We start from the raw sequence: 21146 nt of genomic DNA on the forward strand, positions 1-21146 counted from the left end.
CCTACATAATCACAATGCAACCATCAAAATTGAAAATTACCATGGATATATCATGACCATCTACTCCTCAGATGCCATCCAAATTTTCTGTAGTTGTTTGAATAACCCTTTTTAGCAATAAGATCCAGTCTAGAATTGTGTTAAATTTAATTGTCATGTCTCCATCAAACAGTTCCTTAGTCTTCCCTTGATATTCATGACTTTACTGCATTTGAATAATCCTGGGCCAATTATTTTGTTGAATGTCCCTTAAATTAGATTTGTCTGTTTCTTCATTGATTAGATTCAGGTTATATATCTTTAGCAGGAATATCACAGGAGTGATACTCTGCTCCCTTGCAGATTGTACACAATTTGATTTGTCCCATTATTGGTGATATTAACCTTGATAACTCGATTAAGATAGTTTCTACTAAAGTTCTCTAAAGTTATCTTTTTCTCTGTGTAATTTTCATTCTTATTTTTTTGAGACAGGATCTTGCTATATTGCCCAGGCTAGTCTGGAATTCCTGGGCTAAAGCAATCCTCCCACCTCAGCCTCAGTGTAGCTGAGGTTACAGGCCCAAGCCACTGCTCCCAGCTGTCTGTAATGTGCTTCCTCAAACACTTTGGGCTTATGCATTTACTTTTTTATCAGTATGATGAACTCAGTGGTACCTATTTTGTTCAGTGTGTTACTATCTTTTACTGGATTGTGATGCTTTAAATATCCAAGATTTTGTCATTAAGCTAGCTTCTGTGGCCTTTTGACATGACAACATCATTCTTTGAGCATGTCATTACTTTCTGGCACAAGAAGATATTCCAGGCTCATATGTGCTTTCCCTGCCCCAAGCCTGGAATCAGTCATTTCTCTTAGGGTACCTGGTTCTTTTTAGTGTAGAATGATATTTAGATTTGGGTGCTATGGTGATGTTAATACAGATGCTTCTTCACTTAAAATAAGATTACGTCCCAATAAATCCATCGTAAATTGAAAATTTTGTAAGTTGAAAGTGTATACACACACACATACTTACATTTAAATATTTTTCTGTATTTTACTTATGTGAATTCACATCAGTATCTCCACTTTAATCCAAATCCAGTAATACAGGGTTCATTCTATTCATTCTAGTTTTCTCCTTTTTTTTTTTTTTTTTTTTGAGACAAAAGTCTTGCCCTGTCACCCAGGCTGGAGTGCAGTGGCATGATCTCTGCTCATTGCAACCTCTCCCTCCCAGCGATTCTCCTGCCTCAGCCTCCTGAGTAGCTGGGATTACAGGCACCCACCACCACGCCTGGCTAATTTTTGTACATTTAGTAGAGATGGCGTTTGACCATGTTGGCTGGTCTCAAATTCATGACCTCAAGTGATCTGCCCACCTTGGCTTCGCAAAGTGTTGGGATTACAGGCGTGAACCACCGCGCCCAGTCCATTTTCACATTTGTAACTTCCTTCACTAACAATGAGAAACCCGACACCCAACATCTTCAGTATATTTGATCAATCCTTATTGCTGCCGCTGACCTACCCTCACACCCTCTTGACTCTGCTTAGGCTCTGTCACCCTGCACTGGCTCCATCACCTTGTACCAGGTCATCTTCCTTTGTGAGCACCCTCATCCTATGACAGGTGGCTGCCACCATCCCTCTCAGGTTTATACACTCATCCTGTTCAGGCTTTAAACCCTGCAACAGGCCACTACTGTCCCTCAGCATTGATGCCCTCCTTACCCTAAATAGTTTCTGACATCTGATGTCAGGACTCACTGCCCTCCCTTCCTTCCTGTATGGGTGACCTCCTTGTGCTGCTGAGGCTTTGACACCCCACACCAGAGCACCCTCCTGCATGAATGTCCTCAGCTTCTGCTCCTAGTCCTGGACTGTCTCCTCTACAGGACACCTTCCTCACCCAACTCAGGCTCTTGACATCCCATGCCTGGCAACCAGGGTTACTCACCGCCATATAGACTCCATCTTGCTCAGTCTCACCTTATTAATCTCATGTTTTTATTTGGTAAAAACAAACTGGCATATTCTTTCAGGAGTTCATTTGAACCAGGAATTGATCCTAAGAAAGTAGATAGATGTACAAAGGTGTCTGTACAAGGATGTTCATCATAATGTTGTTTGTAATTTAAAAAACCAGTGTTATCAATAGGGAATTTTTTTCAGATATATTATAAATTTTCAGGTAAATTTAGAAAATGGACTATTATTCAAGTATTAAAATTGATTTTTTTTAACTGATATGGAAAGATACAGCTTAAGTTCGGGAGTAGGGAGTTGGTTTCAAAAAAGAATGATTGATAAAATCCACTGCGGGCTGTATAGTATAGAGATACTATACATTCCAGTCTTGGTTCTATCATTCCAGTCTTGGTTCTATCATTTATCTGTCTCTCCAATTTATCTGTAAAATGGGGATGATAGTAGTACACACTTACAAAGTTGTGAGAATTAAATGATTTAATGCATGTAAAGTGATCAGAACTGTGTTTCGCTAATGTAAGAGTTTAACATTAGCTTAAGGCCATGGGAATACATTAGCAATAATATCTAATGTTTATTAAGTACTTATGTCAGGTACTAGCCTCAGTACATTGTACTTGAACTATTTCATTGGTCCTCCCAATTATTTAATGAGATAAAATTATAATTACTCTCTAGATGAAGAAACTGAGTCTTAGGCTATGGCACTGGTCCAAGATGATGATGATGGTCCAAGGCTATGGCACTGGTCCAAGCCTGGTGTTTGAACTCAGGTAGTATGACTCTAGGGCTTGAGCTTCTAACCGCTATGCTCTGCTGCCTCGGAGACCAAAACGAAAGTGGTGATTACCTCTAAGTTGTACTTTTATTTTAATTATCTCTGAGGTGACTTTTATTTTCATTTCTCTGTATCATTTATTTTACAATTCTCTGTTAATAAGTCTTTTGTAACAAACACGAATTACTTTATTAAACAAATATAGGCTGGGCGTGGTGACTATAGGCCGGGCGTGGTGGCTCATGCTTGTAATCCCAGCACTTTGGGAGGCTGAGGAGAGCAGATCGCTTGAGCTCAGGAGCTCGAGACCAGCCTGGGCAACATGGTAAAAACTCATCCCTACCAAAAATACAAAAAAAATTAGCCAGGTGTGGTGGCATACATCTGTGGTCCCAGCTACTCAGGACACTGAGGCAGGAGGATCGCTTGAGCCTGGGAGGCAAAGGTTGTAGTGAGCAAAGATAGCGCCACTGTACTCCATCCTGGGTGACAGAGTGAGACTCTGTCTCAGAAAAGAAAAAAACAAGTATAAGTTCAAAGCCTTTTTAAAGGGTTTGGGAGCTTCGCTGAACTCTTGTTGCCCAGGGGATAAATTCTGATTCATTAGCTTAGGCCGCATTGATCTATGATCTGGCTCCTGCTTCCCTCTCCTCATACCTCCACTACTATGCAACATGCAATCCTGGCTCCTTGCCAAACCATACTACATGTTGAATGTGATGTTCCCTCCAACATGGCATTGTTTTCAAGGCTCAGCCTCAGTATTTTCATCTCAGTAGCCTTCCCCAAACTCTCTAACCCCTAAGGCAGTTAGACTCCTTGTTCTCATAGCTTTGTAATAGCACTTACCCACACTGTGTTGGAATTAGCTATTGCTTTCTCTCCCTAGTAGAATGGACTCTTTGAGAGCATGAATTATGTTTTATTTATCCTATTCCTAGCATGTAACCAAGTATCTATAATTCAGTTTTGTGTCAATGATAGTTACTTTATTAATAATGTCATACCTACCACATATTGTTATTTTAGACCATCATTTTTAATTAATTAGCACTTCCTTATGTTAGAATATACCTGTATGTTAAAGTAATCAGAAGCTAGAATAATTTAACTTGCTTTGTTGGTATTCTTCATAACCAATAATGGCTTGCTACGCCCTGATTAATCTTTGCAGAAAGCCCGCTTATCTACCATTTTATTTACTGACAACTGTGAAGTATCCCATGACCAGCTGTGTGAATTGCTGAAGTATGCAGTTCTGGGCAAATCCAATGTTCCAAAACCCAGGTATGAGATGAATTTAAATGGTGGATATTGACCAGCGGTTTCTTTTTTTTTTTTTTTTTTTACCTCTCCCAAGGCTCCATCATTCAAACCAGAGGTTTCAAACTGGCTTATCGACAGTATTTTTTTGCTATGCAGCATGTCCTGAATTTTTTATGATGGCTGCCAAGTGTTAATTCTGGAAATTCCTGTATAAAAATCTACATTTTCTTCTTCCAAAAACTCAAAGATGGCAGCTATCCCTATATTCCTACATGGCAATAATTTGTCAAAGCTGAGTGGTGGTCTCCCCCTTTATATGGCACATGTATACTACAATGTCCTACCTGGCCTGCTTCCCATATTTACAGTATCTGTCTGGCTACTATAGATATTTTAGTTTGTTTCCTGTGATGCAGACTCAGCTGAAATAACAATGATCTGTGAAGAATTCCAGTTAATCTTTTTTCTTTCTTTTACAAATAAAAGGCAAAGAGAGCCCAGGCATAGTGGCTCACAGTTATAATCCCAGCACTTTGGGAGGCCAAGGTGTGAGGATCACTTGAGTCCCAGAGTCTGAGACCAGCCCGGGCAACATAGCGAGACCCAGGCCCTACAAAAAAAAAAGAGAATCTTACTGTTCTGATATTGTTGGTGCCATTATTAAGTGTCTTATGAAAAATATTTTGTATGTATGCAAATAATACACATGTCTTTCTGGGGGAGGTTGTTATGAATTGGCTAGCTACTTCGAGAACTATCTTCTCCATCAACAATTACAGCCATCAGTCTGTCAGTTTATCTAAAACTGTTTTTTTTTTTTGGTAGGTTTTATGTCTCTGTTGCAACTACCCAACTTGGCCATTGTAGCCCAAAGCAGCCATACATAACACATAGACAAATAAGCATGACTGTAGTTCAATAGTCTTATTTACAAAAATGGGTGGAGCAGGATTTGACATTTTTTTGGTGGGGGATGGAGCCTCGCTCTGTCACCCAGGCTGGAGTGCAGTGGCACGATCTCCGCTCAATGCAACCTCCACCTCCCAGGTTCAAGTGATCCTCTTGCCTCAGCCTCCAGAGTAGCTAGGATTGTAGGCTCATACAACCAGGCCCAGCTAATTTTTTTGTATTTTTTTAAGTAGAGATGGGGTTTCGCCATGTTGCCCAGGTTGGTCTTGAACTCCTGACCTCAAGTCATCCACCTGCCTCGGCCTCCCAAAGTGCTGGGATTATAGGCGTGAGTCACCGTGCCCAGCCAAAACTGAATTTCTTAAAGCCAGCCATTTGATTCCCTGGTTTAGGAAGGACCGCAGAGTAGGTTGGTATCTTAGGGATGACTTTGTGAAGTGAGCTTAGTTCTGATTCCAAACAAACCTTAATAGGACTGTGAATTTAAATGCATTGCATTTTGCTTGGTATTTTACTGGATTTGAATACAACAAGTATTTATCTCTAGGGATCTTTATTTGAATTCTGTGCAATAATGGCTGTCTTCCAGTTCCAGGCAGACAGTGAATGGTGATAAATTCTATTAACTCTCACTCACTGCTTTTCCTGCTCCTTCTCCCCTATTTCCCCTCTATATGCCTGTAACTGACTTAAGGCCATCTGTCTTAACTGTGTTGGTTTGATTTCTTGGCAGCTGGTGCCAGCTTTTTCATCAAAACCACCTAAACAACGTAGTGGTTTTTGTTCTGCAGGGAATGAGTCAGCTACACTTTTACAGGTTCTATTTGGAGTTTGGATGTCTTCGAAAAGCATTCAGACATGTAAGTTAAGAACACTTTGTACTAGGGGCCGAGTCTGTTTTCCCATTCTGAGACTAATACATGTGTCAGGGACCATGCTCCTTGGCAACCTAACTGAACAAATAGTAGGGGATGTAGAAAGCAAAAGGACCTTAGAGGCCTCATGTAGATTTGTCTCTGATTTTCTTTGGAAATCTAGGCAAACTCTTATTCCCAGGTTATAATCTGTAGCTCCTAGGTTGATATTGTTCTATTTTATTTGGGCTATGGTGTTTTCAGAAACTGTAAAATATAATACAAGCTGAGTTTTCTACCTCTCTTTAAAAAAATCGCAAGATTGGGCACCCTTAAAACAGTATATGGAACTGAATAGCAGTTGTCATCTTTAAAAAGAGGCACCTGCTGTCCATTTTCCCGTAGCCTCTTCCATTTCCTAGAGACCCATTTCATCCATTTATTCCTGAAGGCATTTGAGTTGGTGAGCCCTAATTTAACCTCCCTGGGTCACCATTTTCTTTTTTGCTTTCATTTATTGAGCACTTCCTGTGTATCAGGCTCTCTATTAACCACGGACCACCTGCTACATGTATCATCTTTAATTATCACAATAGTCTTATAAAATAGATACTTTTTAATTTCCATTTTGTACATGAGAAACTGAGTAACTTGCCCAAGTTCCAGCTAGTAAGTGGTAGGGCTGAAATTTAAGCCCAGGTGAACCTGAAGCTGAAGCTCTCAACCTTTTTGCCGTGTGATACCATCTATTCTGATGGCAATGGCATGCTTTCCAATGAAATAATAGATTTGGAAGAACTTTGAAAATACAAAGGGACTTTTCTTGTCTAAGTTGTATATTTCTGTAAAGTTTGTCTATTTTACAATATATAATCATAGGGATCAGTTAGTGTTGTGTGGCTTCATTTACTTAGTCACTTTTCTATATTAAGGAAACAGTTCTTATTTTAAAATGCTAACAATTACTGTCTAGAACTTTCAGAGCACTGAGGTGACAATAAAAGTCCAGGCCTTTCACAGTATTTTAGCTGTTTTCAACCATTTTTGTAAAACCTGTTAATATATTTTCAGAAATTCCGCTTGCCTCCACCATCATCTGATTTTCTAGCTGATGTTGTTGGGCTACAAACTGAACAAAGAGCTGGAGATCTGCCCAAGACAATGGAAGGTATAGCTATGATGCTGGTTTGATGCTTTGCTCACTCTAAAAGATACGGATATGATTGTAAGTAGGTTTAGCACAACAAAACTCAATTCTAACTAGCTTAAGCACAAAAACAATTTTTTTTTTTTTTGAAACGGGGGTCTCACTCTTGTCACCCAGGTGTGAGTGCAGTGGCGTGATCACACGGCTCGCTGCAGCCTTGACCTCCCAGACTCAAGCAGTCCTTCCACCTCAGCCTCCTGAGTAGCTGGGGAACTACCAGCCCAGGCCACATCCCCAGCTAATTGTGTTTGTTTGTTTGTTTGTTTTGAGAAACGGGGCTCCACTGTGCTGCCCAGGCTGGTCTCAAACTCCTGAGCTCAAGTGATCTTCCCACCTTGGCTTCCCAAAGTGTGGGGATTATAGGCATGAGCCACCATACCTGGGCCACAAAAACAGTTTTTTTAAGGAAAAATGGGCAGGTACCCAGGGAAGTTAGATAGCAGGAACCACAGCCAGGGTTCATGCCTCAGAAATAATCTGGTTAGATAGCTAAGGATACCTGGGTATCACTGACATTGGACTCTTATGAATTACTGTGAATAATTTCTAAACTGTCACTGGGTCTTTGTACCCACCAGTGTACAGGTGGGAAGGAAGATCTTGCCTTTGACTAATATAAGGGATACCTGCTGATACTACTCACAGTGAAGAATAGGCAGGAGGTTTAGATACTAGCCAGCTGAAAGATTCATGATAGCAGTGTGTTTTTCAAACTGTGGGTTGTGTCCTATTAGTAAGTTATAAGTAATCTTTTTGGTTTTGCAGGGAGGTGAGTGATAGAGTAGTATAGGACTTATCAGAGTTAGTTGCATATAGTAAGGTTAGGTATTGTTCAATGATACTCTATTTTGTGTTCAGAAATAATTAATTGAATAATTGCACTGAGGGAACATGAAAAAGTAGTGAGGAGTAACTTGATTTCTTATCTCCTCTAGAAATGTGCTTGCATTATCCTCTGTCCTAATCCCCACTTCTAATTTTCTATCTTTCTGTTATTCTCTTCTTCTCATGGATGCCCATTTTTGATCTGCAGTTGTATTTGATTTGATTTGCACTGTATTTTAAACATCTGTGATTAAATCACAGAGTAATCATTATGAGATTCTAGGTTCAAGTAAAAGCATCACGTTGCAAAAGAAAAGATGTAATCAGGAAAAAGAAATTTGACATGTTTGAAGAGTACAGCTTGTTGGACATGCTGAGAAGAATAGGAGGAGGTGGTGATGAGAGACAAAGCTGGAAAGGCAGATTAAAGCCATATCCTGCAGGCTTTGTTTTTATTTTATGTTTTATTTTTATATTCTGTACCAGCCACGGAGAGACAACCTACAGGCTTTGAATGTCATGCCAAAAGAATTTGGATTTTATTCTGTAGGCCTTGAGGAGCCAGAGAGGTTAGGGCAACTTCTCCATCCTCCTAAGTATTTCACTTCATTTTCCAGTGCTAAATATCAGAGTCCCCAAGGCATAGTCCCTCGCACTCTGATCTTCGTTAATCAGTCTTTCCTTCGGAGCATTCATCTGTTCTTGCCAAGTTTACCTATTAGTTTTCTTTGAATGACTCCTGTATCTTTATCTCTAGGTCTGATGCCCCAGATTGCAGGCCTGCATTCTCAACTGCCTGCTGAATATTCCAATTGCTATTTGGATATTCTACTGTCCTCAGTCATAACATAGCTAAATGCATTTTTCTCATCCTCAAATAATGGTCTCTTCATAGTCCCTCTTGGTGTCATTTTTCTCTAAGACACCAGTGTTGAATTTTACAATTTTCTTTTGGCTCCCTATCCCCAAACTGTCTGCATGCCTAATTCCCTTTGCTCCTATAAATCTCTATTCAGATGTCAATTTAACAGAGACCTTCTCAGCTCATCCTATACAAAATATATGACAGTAACCCTTTTCCTGCCCCAATATTTCCTATACTTTTCTCCTCCTTTTCTTCAAAGCCCTTATCTTACCTAATATATTACATATTTATTTGTTTATTATCCATATTTCCAACTATAAGTTAAATGTCATGAGGAATTTTGTTGGTTTTGTGCATTGGGGAATTCCTAGTGGCCAAAACAGTGCCGGGTACATAATAAAGTTATAAATATTTAAATATTTTGCTGGCTGAATAATTTTTTCACCATGTTCTACCAGTTTTTCATGTATGTTTTATATATCCCTTTTTCTCCATAGCTTCCACTATCTTAATTCAGATGCTGTAACAACTTCTTTTTGAAACAGAGTCTCGCTCTGTCGCTGAGGCTGGAGTGCAGTGGGATGATCCCAGTTCACTGCAACCTCTGCCACCCGGGTTCAAGCGATTTTTGTGCCTCTCAGCCTCCTGAGTAGCTGGGACTACAGGCGTGCACCACCATACCAGCTAATTTTTGTATTTTTAGTAGCGACAGAGTTTCACCATGTTTGGCCAGCCTGGTATTGAACGCTTGGCCTCAAGTGATCCACCTGCCTCAGCCTCTTAAAATGCTGAAAGTACAGGCATGAGCCACTGCACTTGGCCTTTTTTCATCAACATTTATTTTAAGTTCCTGGGTACATGTGCAGGATGTGTAGGTTTGTTACGTAGGTAAATGTGTGCTGTAGTGGTTTACTACACAGATCAGCCAATCACCTAGGTATTAAGTTCAGCCTCCATTAACTATTCTTCCTGATGCTTTACCTCCACCAACCCCTCTGACAACCCCAAATGTGTGTTGTCATGTGTCCATGTGTTTTCATCATTCAGCTCCCTCTTATAAGTGAGAACATGGTGTTGTTTGGTTTTCTGTTTCTGCATTTGCTGAGAATAATGGCTTCCAGTTCCATCCATGTCCCTGCAAAGGACACGGTCTTGTTCCTTTTTGTGGCTGCATAGTATTCCATGGTGTATATGTACCACATTTTTTTAATCTGATCTATCATTTATGGGCATTTGGGTTGATACCATGTCTTTTCCACCTGCACATATCTTTATAATAGAATGATTTATATTCCTTTAGAATATACCCAGTAACATGATTGCTGGATCAAATGGTATTTCTGCCCCTAGCAGATGGTCATAATTTTTTGGCCAGAATTACTGTAAAGCCCTTTCTAGCCTCTTTCTACTTCGCTTTCTTTCTTTCTTCATTTCTTTCCTTTCCTTTCTTTTCCTTTCCTTTCCTTCCTTTCTTTTCTTTCTTTCTTTCCTCCTTTTTTTTTTTTTTTTTAACTTTAGCTGGGCGCAGTGGCTCACACCTATAATCCCAGCACTTTGGGAGGCTGAGGCAGGTGGATCACCTGAGGTCAGGAGTTGGAGACCAGCCTGACCAACATGGAGAAATCCCATCTCTACTAAAAATACAAAATTAGCCGGGCGTGGTGGTGCATGCCTGTAATCCCAGCTACTCAGGAGGCTGAGGCAGGAGAATCATCTGAACCCGGGAGGCAGAGGTTACAGTGAGCCGAGATCGCGCCATTGCACTCCAGCCTGGGCAACAAGAGCGAAACTCTGTCTCCAAAAAAAAAAAAAAAAAATTTAGAGTCAGGATCTCCCTCTGTTGCCCAGGCTAAAGTGCAGTGGCACAATCTAAGCTCACTGCAGTCTCAAACTCCTACATTCAAGCGATCCTCCTGCCTCAGCCTCCTGAGTAGTTAAGACTTGCAGTTATGCACTACCATGCCTGGCTAATTTTTGTTTTTGTAGAGACTGGGTCTTGCTCCGTTGCCTAGGGTGGTCTCAAACTCCTGGACTCAAGCAATCCTCTTGCCTTGGCCTCCCAAATTGCTGGGATTACAGGCATGCCATGCACCCAGCCTCTACTCCATTTTTTACAAATCTTTGAGGTTGATGTTTCTTAAAACACTGCTTTAATTACATCACTTCCGTTCTCAGGAGCTTTTTGTGGCTCCCCATTACGTATTGAATGGTGGACGAAAGTTAATTATGCTCCTGTCTCAACTTTGTTTCCTATGCTCATCTCTTGCACAGACCTTTCTTTCTTCATTACTGGTCTACTGACAAACCAAGTTTACTCTACATTTCTGTCTTGCCTGGAATGCCCTCTTCTACTTATGATACTTTGGCTATTTTCTTTACAAGGATCAGCTACTCACTTAGGTCATCTTGAGCAAATATTGTTTGAAGAAGGATGTATGTGGGTAGAAAGCCAGCAGGAACCTAAGTGCCCCTAGTAAAAAGATTTTCTCCAGCCCTTTCATAGCATCTACTTATCTGTGTATTTTCTTTTCTCTTCTGACTAGTCAGTTCTCTCTCTTTATATATATATATATATTTTTTTTTTTTTTTGAGACAGAGCCTCGCTCTGTTGCCCAGGCAGGAGTGCAGTGGCACAATCTCTGCTCACTGCAACCTCTGCCTCCTGAGTTCAAGCAATTCTTGTGCCTCAGCCTCCTGAATAGGTGGAATTACAGGTGCATGCCACTACACCTGGCTAATTTTTGTGTTTTTAGTAGAGATGGGGTTTCACCATGTTGGCCAGGCTGGTCTTGAACTCCTGACCTCAAGGGTTCCACCTACCTCAGCCTCCCAAAGTGCTGGAATTACAGGTGTGAGCCACTGTACCTAGCCCAGTTCTTTATATTTTTTAGTGAAAATCCTTAAAGCAGGCAGTCTGATGAACTTAACTACTTAAGATTTTCCCTCTGAGAGCATGTCTTGATAAGGAATATCAAGTCATTGGTCAATCTATAGATGATCTCTCTTGAGCCAGGTCATACCCTTAATCCAATCAGTAATGGTCCCTGGTTAAAGAACAAGCTTTTGCTGCTTAAATAGGTGGCTGAGGGTGGAGTATATTTAGCTAGAATGAACCATAAGGGAGAGACAAGCACTGTAAAGAACAGGTTGAATATACCAACTATCTGAATTCTGTCTTTTTTTTAAGACTCAATCTTTTCCTTTCTTGATCTCTGACACTCTATTGTGAAGTATATTCCTCCTCCTATCCCTTTATTGTTTTAGCTCATTTGGGACTTCATTTTCTCTGTGTTTTTTTGTTTGTTTGTTTTGAGACGGAGTCTTGCTCTGCTGCCCAGGCTGGAGTGCAGTGGCGCGATCTCGGCTCACTGCAAGCTCTGCCTCTCGGGTTCACGCCATTCTGCCACCTCAGCCTCCCAAGTAGCTGGGACTACAGGCACCCACCACCACACCCGGCTAATTTTGTTTTTGTATTTTTAGTAGAGACAGGGTTTCACCATGATAGCCAGGATGGATGGTCTCGATCTCCTGACCTCGTGATCTGCCTGCCTCGGCCTCCCAAAGTGCTGGGATTACAGGCGTGAGCCACTGCACCCTGCCTTTCTCTGTTCTTATAATTGTAATAGATTGCAAGCCCCTAAATGGTTGGGGCTGAGTTTTATACATCTTTTGATCTTCCTTGTGCTTAGCCTATACAACCTTAGGAGACATTTCTTCTAGGGTTCTTAAACACACATTCTAATATACGTTCAATTGTTTTTCTTTCAGAGCCTTTACCTTCTAATGCAAAAGCCGCCATCAACCTTCAGGATGATCCCATCATTCAAAAGTATGGCTCTAAGAAAGTGGGCTTGACCAGATGCCTTCTGACAAAGGAGGAAATGAGAACGTTTCACTTTCCATTACAAGGTTGGCTTAGGCTTACTCTGATATTGCTAACAATGTAAGAATATCTAACAGCTTATTTAAATACTACTGTTTGAGATTCATTTATCTGGCTGTTTTCTGAGTGGCTTATTCTTATTTCATCTTCTATTAATGAGGAAATATCTTCAGCACAGTGTATCTCAAAGTGTGTGATGTATACCGTGATTGGCAAAGTGATGATTTTAGGTAGTACATGAATGTGACATTAAATAGCATTGAAATAATATTTAATAAGAAAGTTATTCCCTTTCCTTTTCATTCAGTTTTCTTTCATTTCTTCTTAATATATTAAAAACAGTCAGTATGTCTTTAACATTTTAACACTTTTCCAATACTTCTAATTCTCCTCCCACGCTGCCCCCATATTTCTTTAACAAATAGAGCAGGTCTAGGCTCGGAGCCTTGGTCAATTATATAGCAAGAATTTAATAAAAGTACTTTGATTTCATTTTATTTTCTTTGTTACCTCCTAATTATAGCAATGATAATTAAATTTCCTTTTTTTAAAACAGACATAATTTAACATACCACACAATTCACCCACTTAAAGTTACAATTAAGTATTTTTTACTATGTTCACAGAGTTGTACAGCCATCACCACAATTTTAGAACACTTCTATCATCCCAAAAGAAACCCTGTATTATAATTTCCCTCCAACTCCCTGAGCCTTTGACAACCGTTAATCTAGTTTCTATATATAGATTTACCCATTCTGGGTATTTCCTGTAAGTGGATGTGCAATATGTGGGCTTTGTGACTGGCTTCTTTAACTTAGCATAATGTTCTCAAGCTTCATCCATGTTGTAGCATGTATCAGTACTACATGTATTTTCACTGCTTAATGATACTGCATTGGATAGACTGTTCATCAGGTGATGGACATTTGGGTTGTTTCCACTTTTTAGTTAATAATGCTGCTATGAATATTCAGGTCCAAGTGTTTTGTGTGGGCACATGCTTTCACTTCTGTTGGGTATATACCTAGGAGTATAATTGCTGGGTCATGTGACAACTCTGTGTTTAACCTTTTGAGGAACTGTCAGGCTGTGAAAGCTGCCGTACCATTTTACTTTCCCACCAGCAGCATACGAGGTTTCCAGTTCCTGCACATTCTTGCCAACATTTACTATTATCTTGTCTGAATATATCCATCCTAGTGGGTATGAAGTGGTGTCTCATTGTGATTTTGATTTGCATGTTTCTGTTGGCTGATGATTTTGAGCAACTTTTCACATGCTTATTAGTCATTTGTATAGCTTCAGAGAACTGTCTATTCAGATCCTTTGTCCATTTTTAAATTGGGCTGTATTTTATCATGGAATTATTGGAGTTCTTATTTTCTGGATGCATAAATTTTATTTTTTTAATTTTTTAAGTTGATGTAGGCGTGTTTTATAGGTGCCAGGCACCGTACTAAGTGCCTTTTTGTACATTAACTGGCAGTCCTATGATATATGAACTAAATTTTAACTCCATTTTATACATGGCTTTTTTCTCTATTTATTTTAACATATTTATAACCATCTTTTTCTTGAGGTTGCACTACTGTCACATGAGCACGTAGTAAGGGCAGTACTGCTAACACCTATAAAACACCACTGATAATATAGATAAGGTAGGCAGCAAATATAGTGTCTGTGAGATTTGAGGCTGCCTTTCTTCTCTGGGATAGACCATCTTTTCATTCTTTTCATTGCGATTAGTTGGAAATTTCACAGTACCGGGAATCAGAAATTAGTCAAAGGTTTGCATAGCCCCCTTTGTTCCGTGTCAAACAAGATTTAGATGTTACCTTTACTGCTCCAGCCTCTGCCTGAAGGTAGAAATCTTCAACAATTCAGATGCTTTTGGGTTTTTGAACTAAATATGCATGGTTATGGACTCAGGGTTCACAAATAGAGGGAGTACCTTAAATCTATAGCTGAGCCTCTGTAGGAAATATGTGATTCCAGAAAATGCAGGCAAGGCTCTGAATAGATGTTTCAGAGGAATCTCACGGGTTGAGTTGGGTGGAGGGACACATATGGTGAATGTTACTTAAACTTTCTTCCTACTATGAAATCCTTTTAGATCTCCATTATGGTGGAATCTCATTCCTATTTTCTCTTCCTGTATTTAGGAAAGAAAGATGCCACATACAGTTATTTGCATACTTTATTCATTCTTTCTTAGTGCTGACATGGAAAGCGCCTAATGACTTTGGGTTTAGCCATGATTTAGTTATCTCTTTTCTCATGAGGAGGAAAAATTGTTACTTGGTAACTGCCAGGAAGTTCAAGCCCCAGAATCTCCTCCTAACAGCAAGCCTACATTATTCTTTCAATATAAAAATGAGTAGATGGAGAAAAACTTGAGGACAGAGATTGTATCTTATTTAGTCATTGTATTTCAAGTGTCTAACATACCAACATATCTGACTAAAATATCTAGTATTTTAGTTTTACCTGCTTGAATCTAAGAGTGATGTTTACCATCTCTATTCTAAAGGCAAACATTTTCTTCCTTTTTCTCCTAGGTTTTCCTGATTGTGAAAACTTTTTACTTACCAAATGTAATGGTTCTATAGCAGACAATAGTCCTCTCTTTGGACTTGACTGTGAAATGGCACGTACTACTTTTAATTTTTCAATTGGAGTGTTGCAAGCTGAGGTCTAGTAGAAAATGATTTCTTGAGTCTAATGCACTAATGAACGAATACATTCATTTCTAGTATTCTGTTTTAATAGCTGAAAGTAGGTCCTTTTACTCACACTTTAGAAAACTTAGATCTGTATTCCAGGATAAAGAATAAATATCACATAAGTGGCTGGGTGCAGTGGCTCACGCCTGTAATCCCAGCACTTTGGGAGGCTGAGGCGGGTGGATCATGACCATCCTGGCCAACATGGTGAAACCCCATCTCTACTAAAAATACAAAAAATTAGCTGGGCATGGCAGCATGCACTTGTAGTCCCAGGTACTCGGGAGGCTGAGGCAGGAGAATCGCTTGAACCCAGTAGGCAGAGGTTGCAGTAAGCTGAGATAGCGCCACTGCACTCCAGCCTGGCGACAGAGTGAGACTCGATCTCAAAAAAAAAAAAAAAAAATCACGTTTTCCAACTAGTTACTATGTTTAATCAGGTCTTTGCATATTACTAGAAGTTGATTCCTTATGTTTGAAGAAGTATTTTGTTGTTGCTGCCATGAGGACTTTGCCTTAATTGTTGGTTTGGCTTAGTTTTACACCTTGAAGATCAGAAATAGGATTTCCCTGCTTAAGTTCCCCTCGTGCTTTGCTTTATCTAATTGTAGTAAGCCTCTTTTCAAAGACAGTGCATCCCCTCTCAGTACTCAGGAAACAGTTTCTCAATTCTTAATAGAGTAACTAAGACCTAAAATTTGAGAATCTGACATATCAGGGTGTATATCCTGTCCTTGCCTGTTAGTGGCTATGTCACCTTAGACAAATACCCCTAACCTATCAGCCTCGGCTTCTCCCTCTGTGAAGTGGGGGTAATAATAAAGCCTACCTCAAAAGGTAATTATGAGAGTGGCATATATAAAATTCTTAGTACAGCACTAGCTGATAATAGAATGGGCTTCATAAAAATTACCTATTAGTGGTATTTAGCATAATACTGGATATAGTACACACTCCATAAATGGTAGATACAATTATTAATATTATTTGCATTCATCTTCTTTGTGCAGACTACACTGTGTTGATCCTCTTAAGTGTAACATTCAGCAGCCTGCCCAGCTTTAATTTCACTCACACTAGATCCTCTAGAAAGCAAGTTTGTGCCATTGCTGCAGGGACCCTGGTAGATTACAGTAGATGGCAGTTGACATAGTGTAAATAGTAAGAAGAAGCAATAACTTCCACAGTTCAGCAGCCTGACTACATGTTGGTCTTTCAGTGCCTCACATCCAAGGGGAGAGAGCTAACACGCATCTCACTGGTTGCTGAAGGAGGCTGCTGTGTTATGGATGAACTGGTCAAACCTGAAAACAAGATTCTGGACTACCTCACCAGGTATTTTTCACCTTGCCTGCAGCTCTTCTAAGAGCTATCGGGCTAGAATGGAATAATACTTAAGAATGGCCCACAGCTTCAGTTTAGTTAGGTTTTATCTACTTAAATATTATCAAAGGTTAGGGCATCACATAGGTATATTTTAATGCTGAAATTGCACAATGTCAGTGTATAATGCTCTTGCCCTTCTTGATCTTCAATCTTCTTGTGACCTTAAGTCAGCAGAATATTATCTTCCTTGTTCCAGAATCTCTCAATTATAATCATTATCTACAACTGCCAAACAGCTAGAGCTTTGCTTTCTGATAAGACCTCATCTGAAAATCTGCAAGTCATCATTTGGCAGTCAAGTGATGTTACAGCTTAATCTGCCTTGACCCCCAAAACACAAACAAATATTTTTCATAACAGAAATTTGAAGCTGAAAATGTTAGTCTACTTTTCCAAAGATTAGCATGTAATCTCAGAATGTACACACAGTGACTAGGCAAGAAGCCAGTGAAACATTACTGTTCCCATCCGTTGACGTGGCACCAGTAGATTCGTGATGACTTAGGGACAGAGAGGCAATGATAGTGATAAATACTGTCCTATTAGCAGACTTGACAATTAGATTCTTAGAGAACAGTCACGTGTGGCAAAGTTGTATGCACAAGCATGTTTGTCACAGTATTGCAAAAATGTGAGTATATAAATGTCTGAAAGTAGGGGATTAGTTAAAATATGCTGTATCTGTATAATGGAATACTCTGTAACCATTTAAAAGGATGTGCTAAATAGATTTATTGATGTGAAAATGTGTTTATGACATATTATAAATGATAGATTCATTGTAAAGCAGCTCATGCATTATGATTACATTTTTATAAAAATTAAATATATACCTGAATCTATATCAAAAGTATGGAACGACATTTACTAAAATGTAAAAAAGCAATCATCTCTGGGTGATAGGATTATGACTAATTTTTAATTCTTATTTGTCACTTTGGACACTAAGCATATATATATTAACTGTAATTTAAAAAAATGTTACTTTTAAAATCACTTTCCAGAGAGGAAAACTTGTTAATATCCTAGCCTGTCCATTTCTCTTTTTTTAATGAAAGCTTTTCGGGAATCACGAAGAAGATTCTTAACCCAGTGACGACCAAACTCAAAGATGTACAGAGGCAGTTAAAAGCACTGCTTCCTCCTGATGCTGTGTTAGTGGGCCACTCCTTAGATTTGGATCTCAGAGCACTGAAAGTGAGTATCTGATTTAGGACTTTGCATTTTCAGTATAAATGCCTGTTCCATTTATCTCAAATCTAAAGTCTTGGGCTCTTCTCTCCCACCCTGCTAGCCCACTTGTTTTTTCCTTTAGCATAAGACACTACTCATTTTATTCTCTTTCTTCCTCAGATGATACATCCATATGTTATTGATACATCATTGCTTTATGTCAGAGAGCAGGGCAGAAGATTTAAGCTAAAGTTCTTAGCCAAAGTTATTTTGGGGTAGGTTTGCTTATATGCTGTAATATTGTTCTGACAAACTGCATACAAGTTAGCATGTAGTATCTAATTTAATGCATATTGCGAAATTCAGGGTTTCTGCACTCTTTGCTTATAAACATGTTTTTTTGCATTTCTTATGAAATGAAGAAATTGTAGCAATAGAGACAGGGGTTTACATTCACAGTCGAGGCTTAATGGACAGAACTGAACCATGAAGGCAGAAGAGGTAACCAAAATTTCAAAACATAACATACCTATATGCCTATACAAGATAGTATAACATACTTATACTGTCCTATTGTATTAAGACACATATGTACAAAGGTGTTCATTATAACATGGTTTAAAATAGCAAAATAGAAAACCTCAAATATTCTAGAAGTCTGGTTGAGTAAATTATGGTTATCTGTATTATTGAATATTTTGTTGTTCAGAAGAATATGATAAATCTGTTTGTGATATGGACACCTCTCTAAGACATTCCTGAGAATAAGAGATGCAGAGCAAGATCTATATATGCCTCAATATTTATATGATGTAGATTAGATTTAGTTCTATCTATAAATATATACATATATTAAGCTTTTTAAAAACACCTAAGAAAGTATTTAAGTATGTATAGACACTTATATACAAATAAAAAAGTTTCAGGAAGGCAACTTTAAACAATGGTTAGATCTGAGAAATGGGCCTGGTCCATTTCTTAGAGAAGGGCCTGGCCAGGGAGTCAGCCAGAAACTTTTTGTTGGGTAGCCTTTTGTCCAGATGCTATGCTTGCTGTGAACAAAGCCATTCCTGATTGTTTTGCACCCCCAGTTCCTCTCGCAGGGCTTGGCAATTAGCTGGAATAAAGGAACCTTGATTTTTGTGATGCAAATCTAATTATCAGAATTCTAACATTTTATATGTAATCAGAACACTTGAGATGGTTGAAAAAGCCTATCATTAAAAGTGCTTCCAGTATGTCAATTTTATATTGACTTTCCAGGAAGGATATACAGTGTCCAGACAGACTTGGTCATGATGCCACAGAAGATGCTAGAACAATCCTTGAATTGGCTGAGTATTTCCTTAAGCATGGCCCAAAAAAGGTTAGTATCTTTGCCCAGTGTGTTCACCTTTTCTTAAAATCATGGGACTAGATCAGATTATCACAGACTACCAACTCCTATTATCTATTTTTATGAAAATGGCAGTGTGGGCCAGGTGCAGTGGCTCATGCCTATAATCCCAGCACTTTGGGAGGCCAGGGTGGGCAGATCACCAGGTCAGGAGTTCGAGACCAGCCTGGCCAATATGGTGAAACCCCGTCTCTACTAAAAATACAAAAATTAGCCAGGTGTGGTGGCGCGTGCCTGTAGTCCCAGCTACTCCAGAGGCTGAGACAGGAGAATCGCTTGAACCAGGGAGGCAGAGGTTGCGGGGAGGCAGAGGTTGCAGTGAGCCAAGATTGCACCACTGCACTCCAGCTTAGGTGACAGAGCAAGACTTCATCCCAAAAAAAAAAAAAAAAGAAAAGAAAATGGCAGTGTGATTGAAGCCTAGCATGTATTTCGAATTAAGACCCATATCACTAGCATAATGTGGTTAAGTATATAGTCTCTGAAGTTGGGCTTATCTGTTTTAAAATATATGTTCTACTATGTCTAGCTGTATAATCTAGGGCAATTTCTCTGAACAACATCAGTTTTTGGATCTATAATATGGGAATACACACTTTTCTGGGATATTGTTGAGAGTAAATGAGATATTGTGTATAAAATTCTTAGCACAGTGTCTTGAATATACTAAGCACTATACTGGTGGTGTAGTGATTATTGTAGTTAATACTAATAATTATAAAAAATCTGCATAGATTTTTGTTTTCTTGGAGTAGGGGGAGCATACAATTGTTTCAACAGCAGTTCAGTGGGTAAATGTTAGAACAACACATAAGGGAGACATGGAAGAGGACATAGTCTCTGACAAACTTTATTATAATGCATTCTAACCTATTAGATTGTCCCATTGCATAGTACATTCCATCATGACTCCATTATGAAATAAATTGTACTCCACATAGAATAATAAGTAACAGCCAGAATAGTCTTTTGTGTCAGATGGTAGAAAGACATTCTAACAGATCTTCTTTGAGCATATAGATAATAATAGCCACCACTCACTGAGGTCTTAAGTGTACTGTTCTAAAATGCTGTATATACATTATCTTATTTAATCCTCACAACAGCCCTGTGAGTTAGCTATTATCATTCCAATTTTATACATGAGCCTTTCGAGGTTACCAAAGGTTAGATAACTTATCTGAGGTCCCACAGTCAGTCAGAGGTGGAACCAGAATTGAAACCCAGGTCTGTCACATTCTGTCTTTTCTGTATACCAGGGGTTAGCAAACTTTTTCTGTAAAGGCCAACTAGTAAATATTGTAGGCTTTGCAGATCATATTGTCTTTATTGCAACTACTCAACTTGCTGTGGTACTGCAAGAGCAGCCATAGACATTATGTCAACACTGGTGGGCACAGCTGAAATAAAACTTTATTTATTTACAAAAAAATATGTATTGGTGTTTGCTAATCTCTGCTCTAAATCACTACAATAGGTTCTAAAACCCTTTTGGTCTCATGACTCTTTTTATATTGTTACCCACACAGTGGTGTGTTCAGTCACTTAGTGGGTGTTAACCCAATGACCACTACCAAGGAATATTTATTTTTATTTTTATTTTTTTTGAGACAGAGTCTCACTCTGTTTCCCAGGCTGGAGTGCAGTGGTGCGATCTCTCTTCACTGCAGCCTCTGCCTCCCCAGTTCAAGTGATTCTCCTGCCTCAGCTTCCCGAGCAGCTGGGATTACAGGTGCCTGCCACCACACCTTGCTAATTTTTTTTTTTTTTTTTTTGTATTTTTATTCACCATGTTGGCCAGGCTGGTCTCAAACTCCTAACCTCAGGTGATCCACCCATCTCAGCCTCCCAAAGTGCTGGGATTACAGGCGTGAGTCACTGTGCCTGGCCCAAGAGGATTTAA

At 39.3% G+C, this 21146-nt stretch overlaps 1 protein-coding gene across 4 annotated transcripts in view; it reads left to right on the forward strand.

Annotated features, from left to right (window-relative positions):
- The window catches only part of REXO5 (RNA exonuclease 5), a 43174-nt gene that overhangs the window by 2880 nt on the left and 19148 nt on the right, over positions 1-21146 (forward strand). For 3 of the 4 annotated variants that reach the window (XM_009430389.4, XM_009430390.3, NM_001246482.1), the window contains 9 exon segments: positions 3928-4040; positions 5662-5788; positions 6854-6950; positions 12448-12588; positions 15124-15212; positions 16508-16623; positions 17733-17871; positions 18028-18122; positions 19111-19213. In XM_009430389.4, the coding sequence (XP_009428664.1) occupies positions 3928-4040; positions 5662-5788; positions 6854-6950; positions 12448-12588; positions 15124-15212; positions 16508-16623; positions 17733-17871; positions 18028-18122; positions 19111-19213 (1020 nt within the window). 4 annotated transcript variants of the gene reach the window in all.

Source organism: Pan troglodytes, chromosome 18, assembly GCF_028858775.2.
Source record: "Pan troglodytes isolate AG18354 chromosome 18, NHGRI_mPanTro3-v2.0_pri, whole genome shotgun sequence".
Lineage (NCBI taxonomy): Eukaryota > Metazoa > Chordata > Mammalia > Primates > Hominidae > Pan > Pan troglodytes.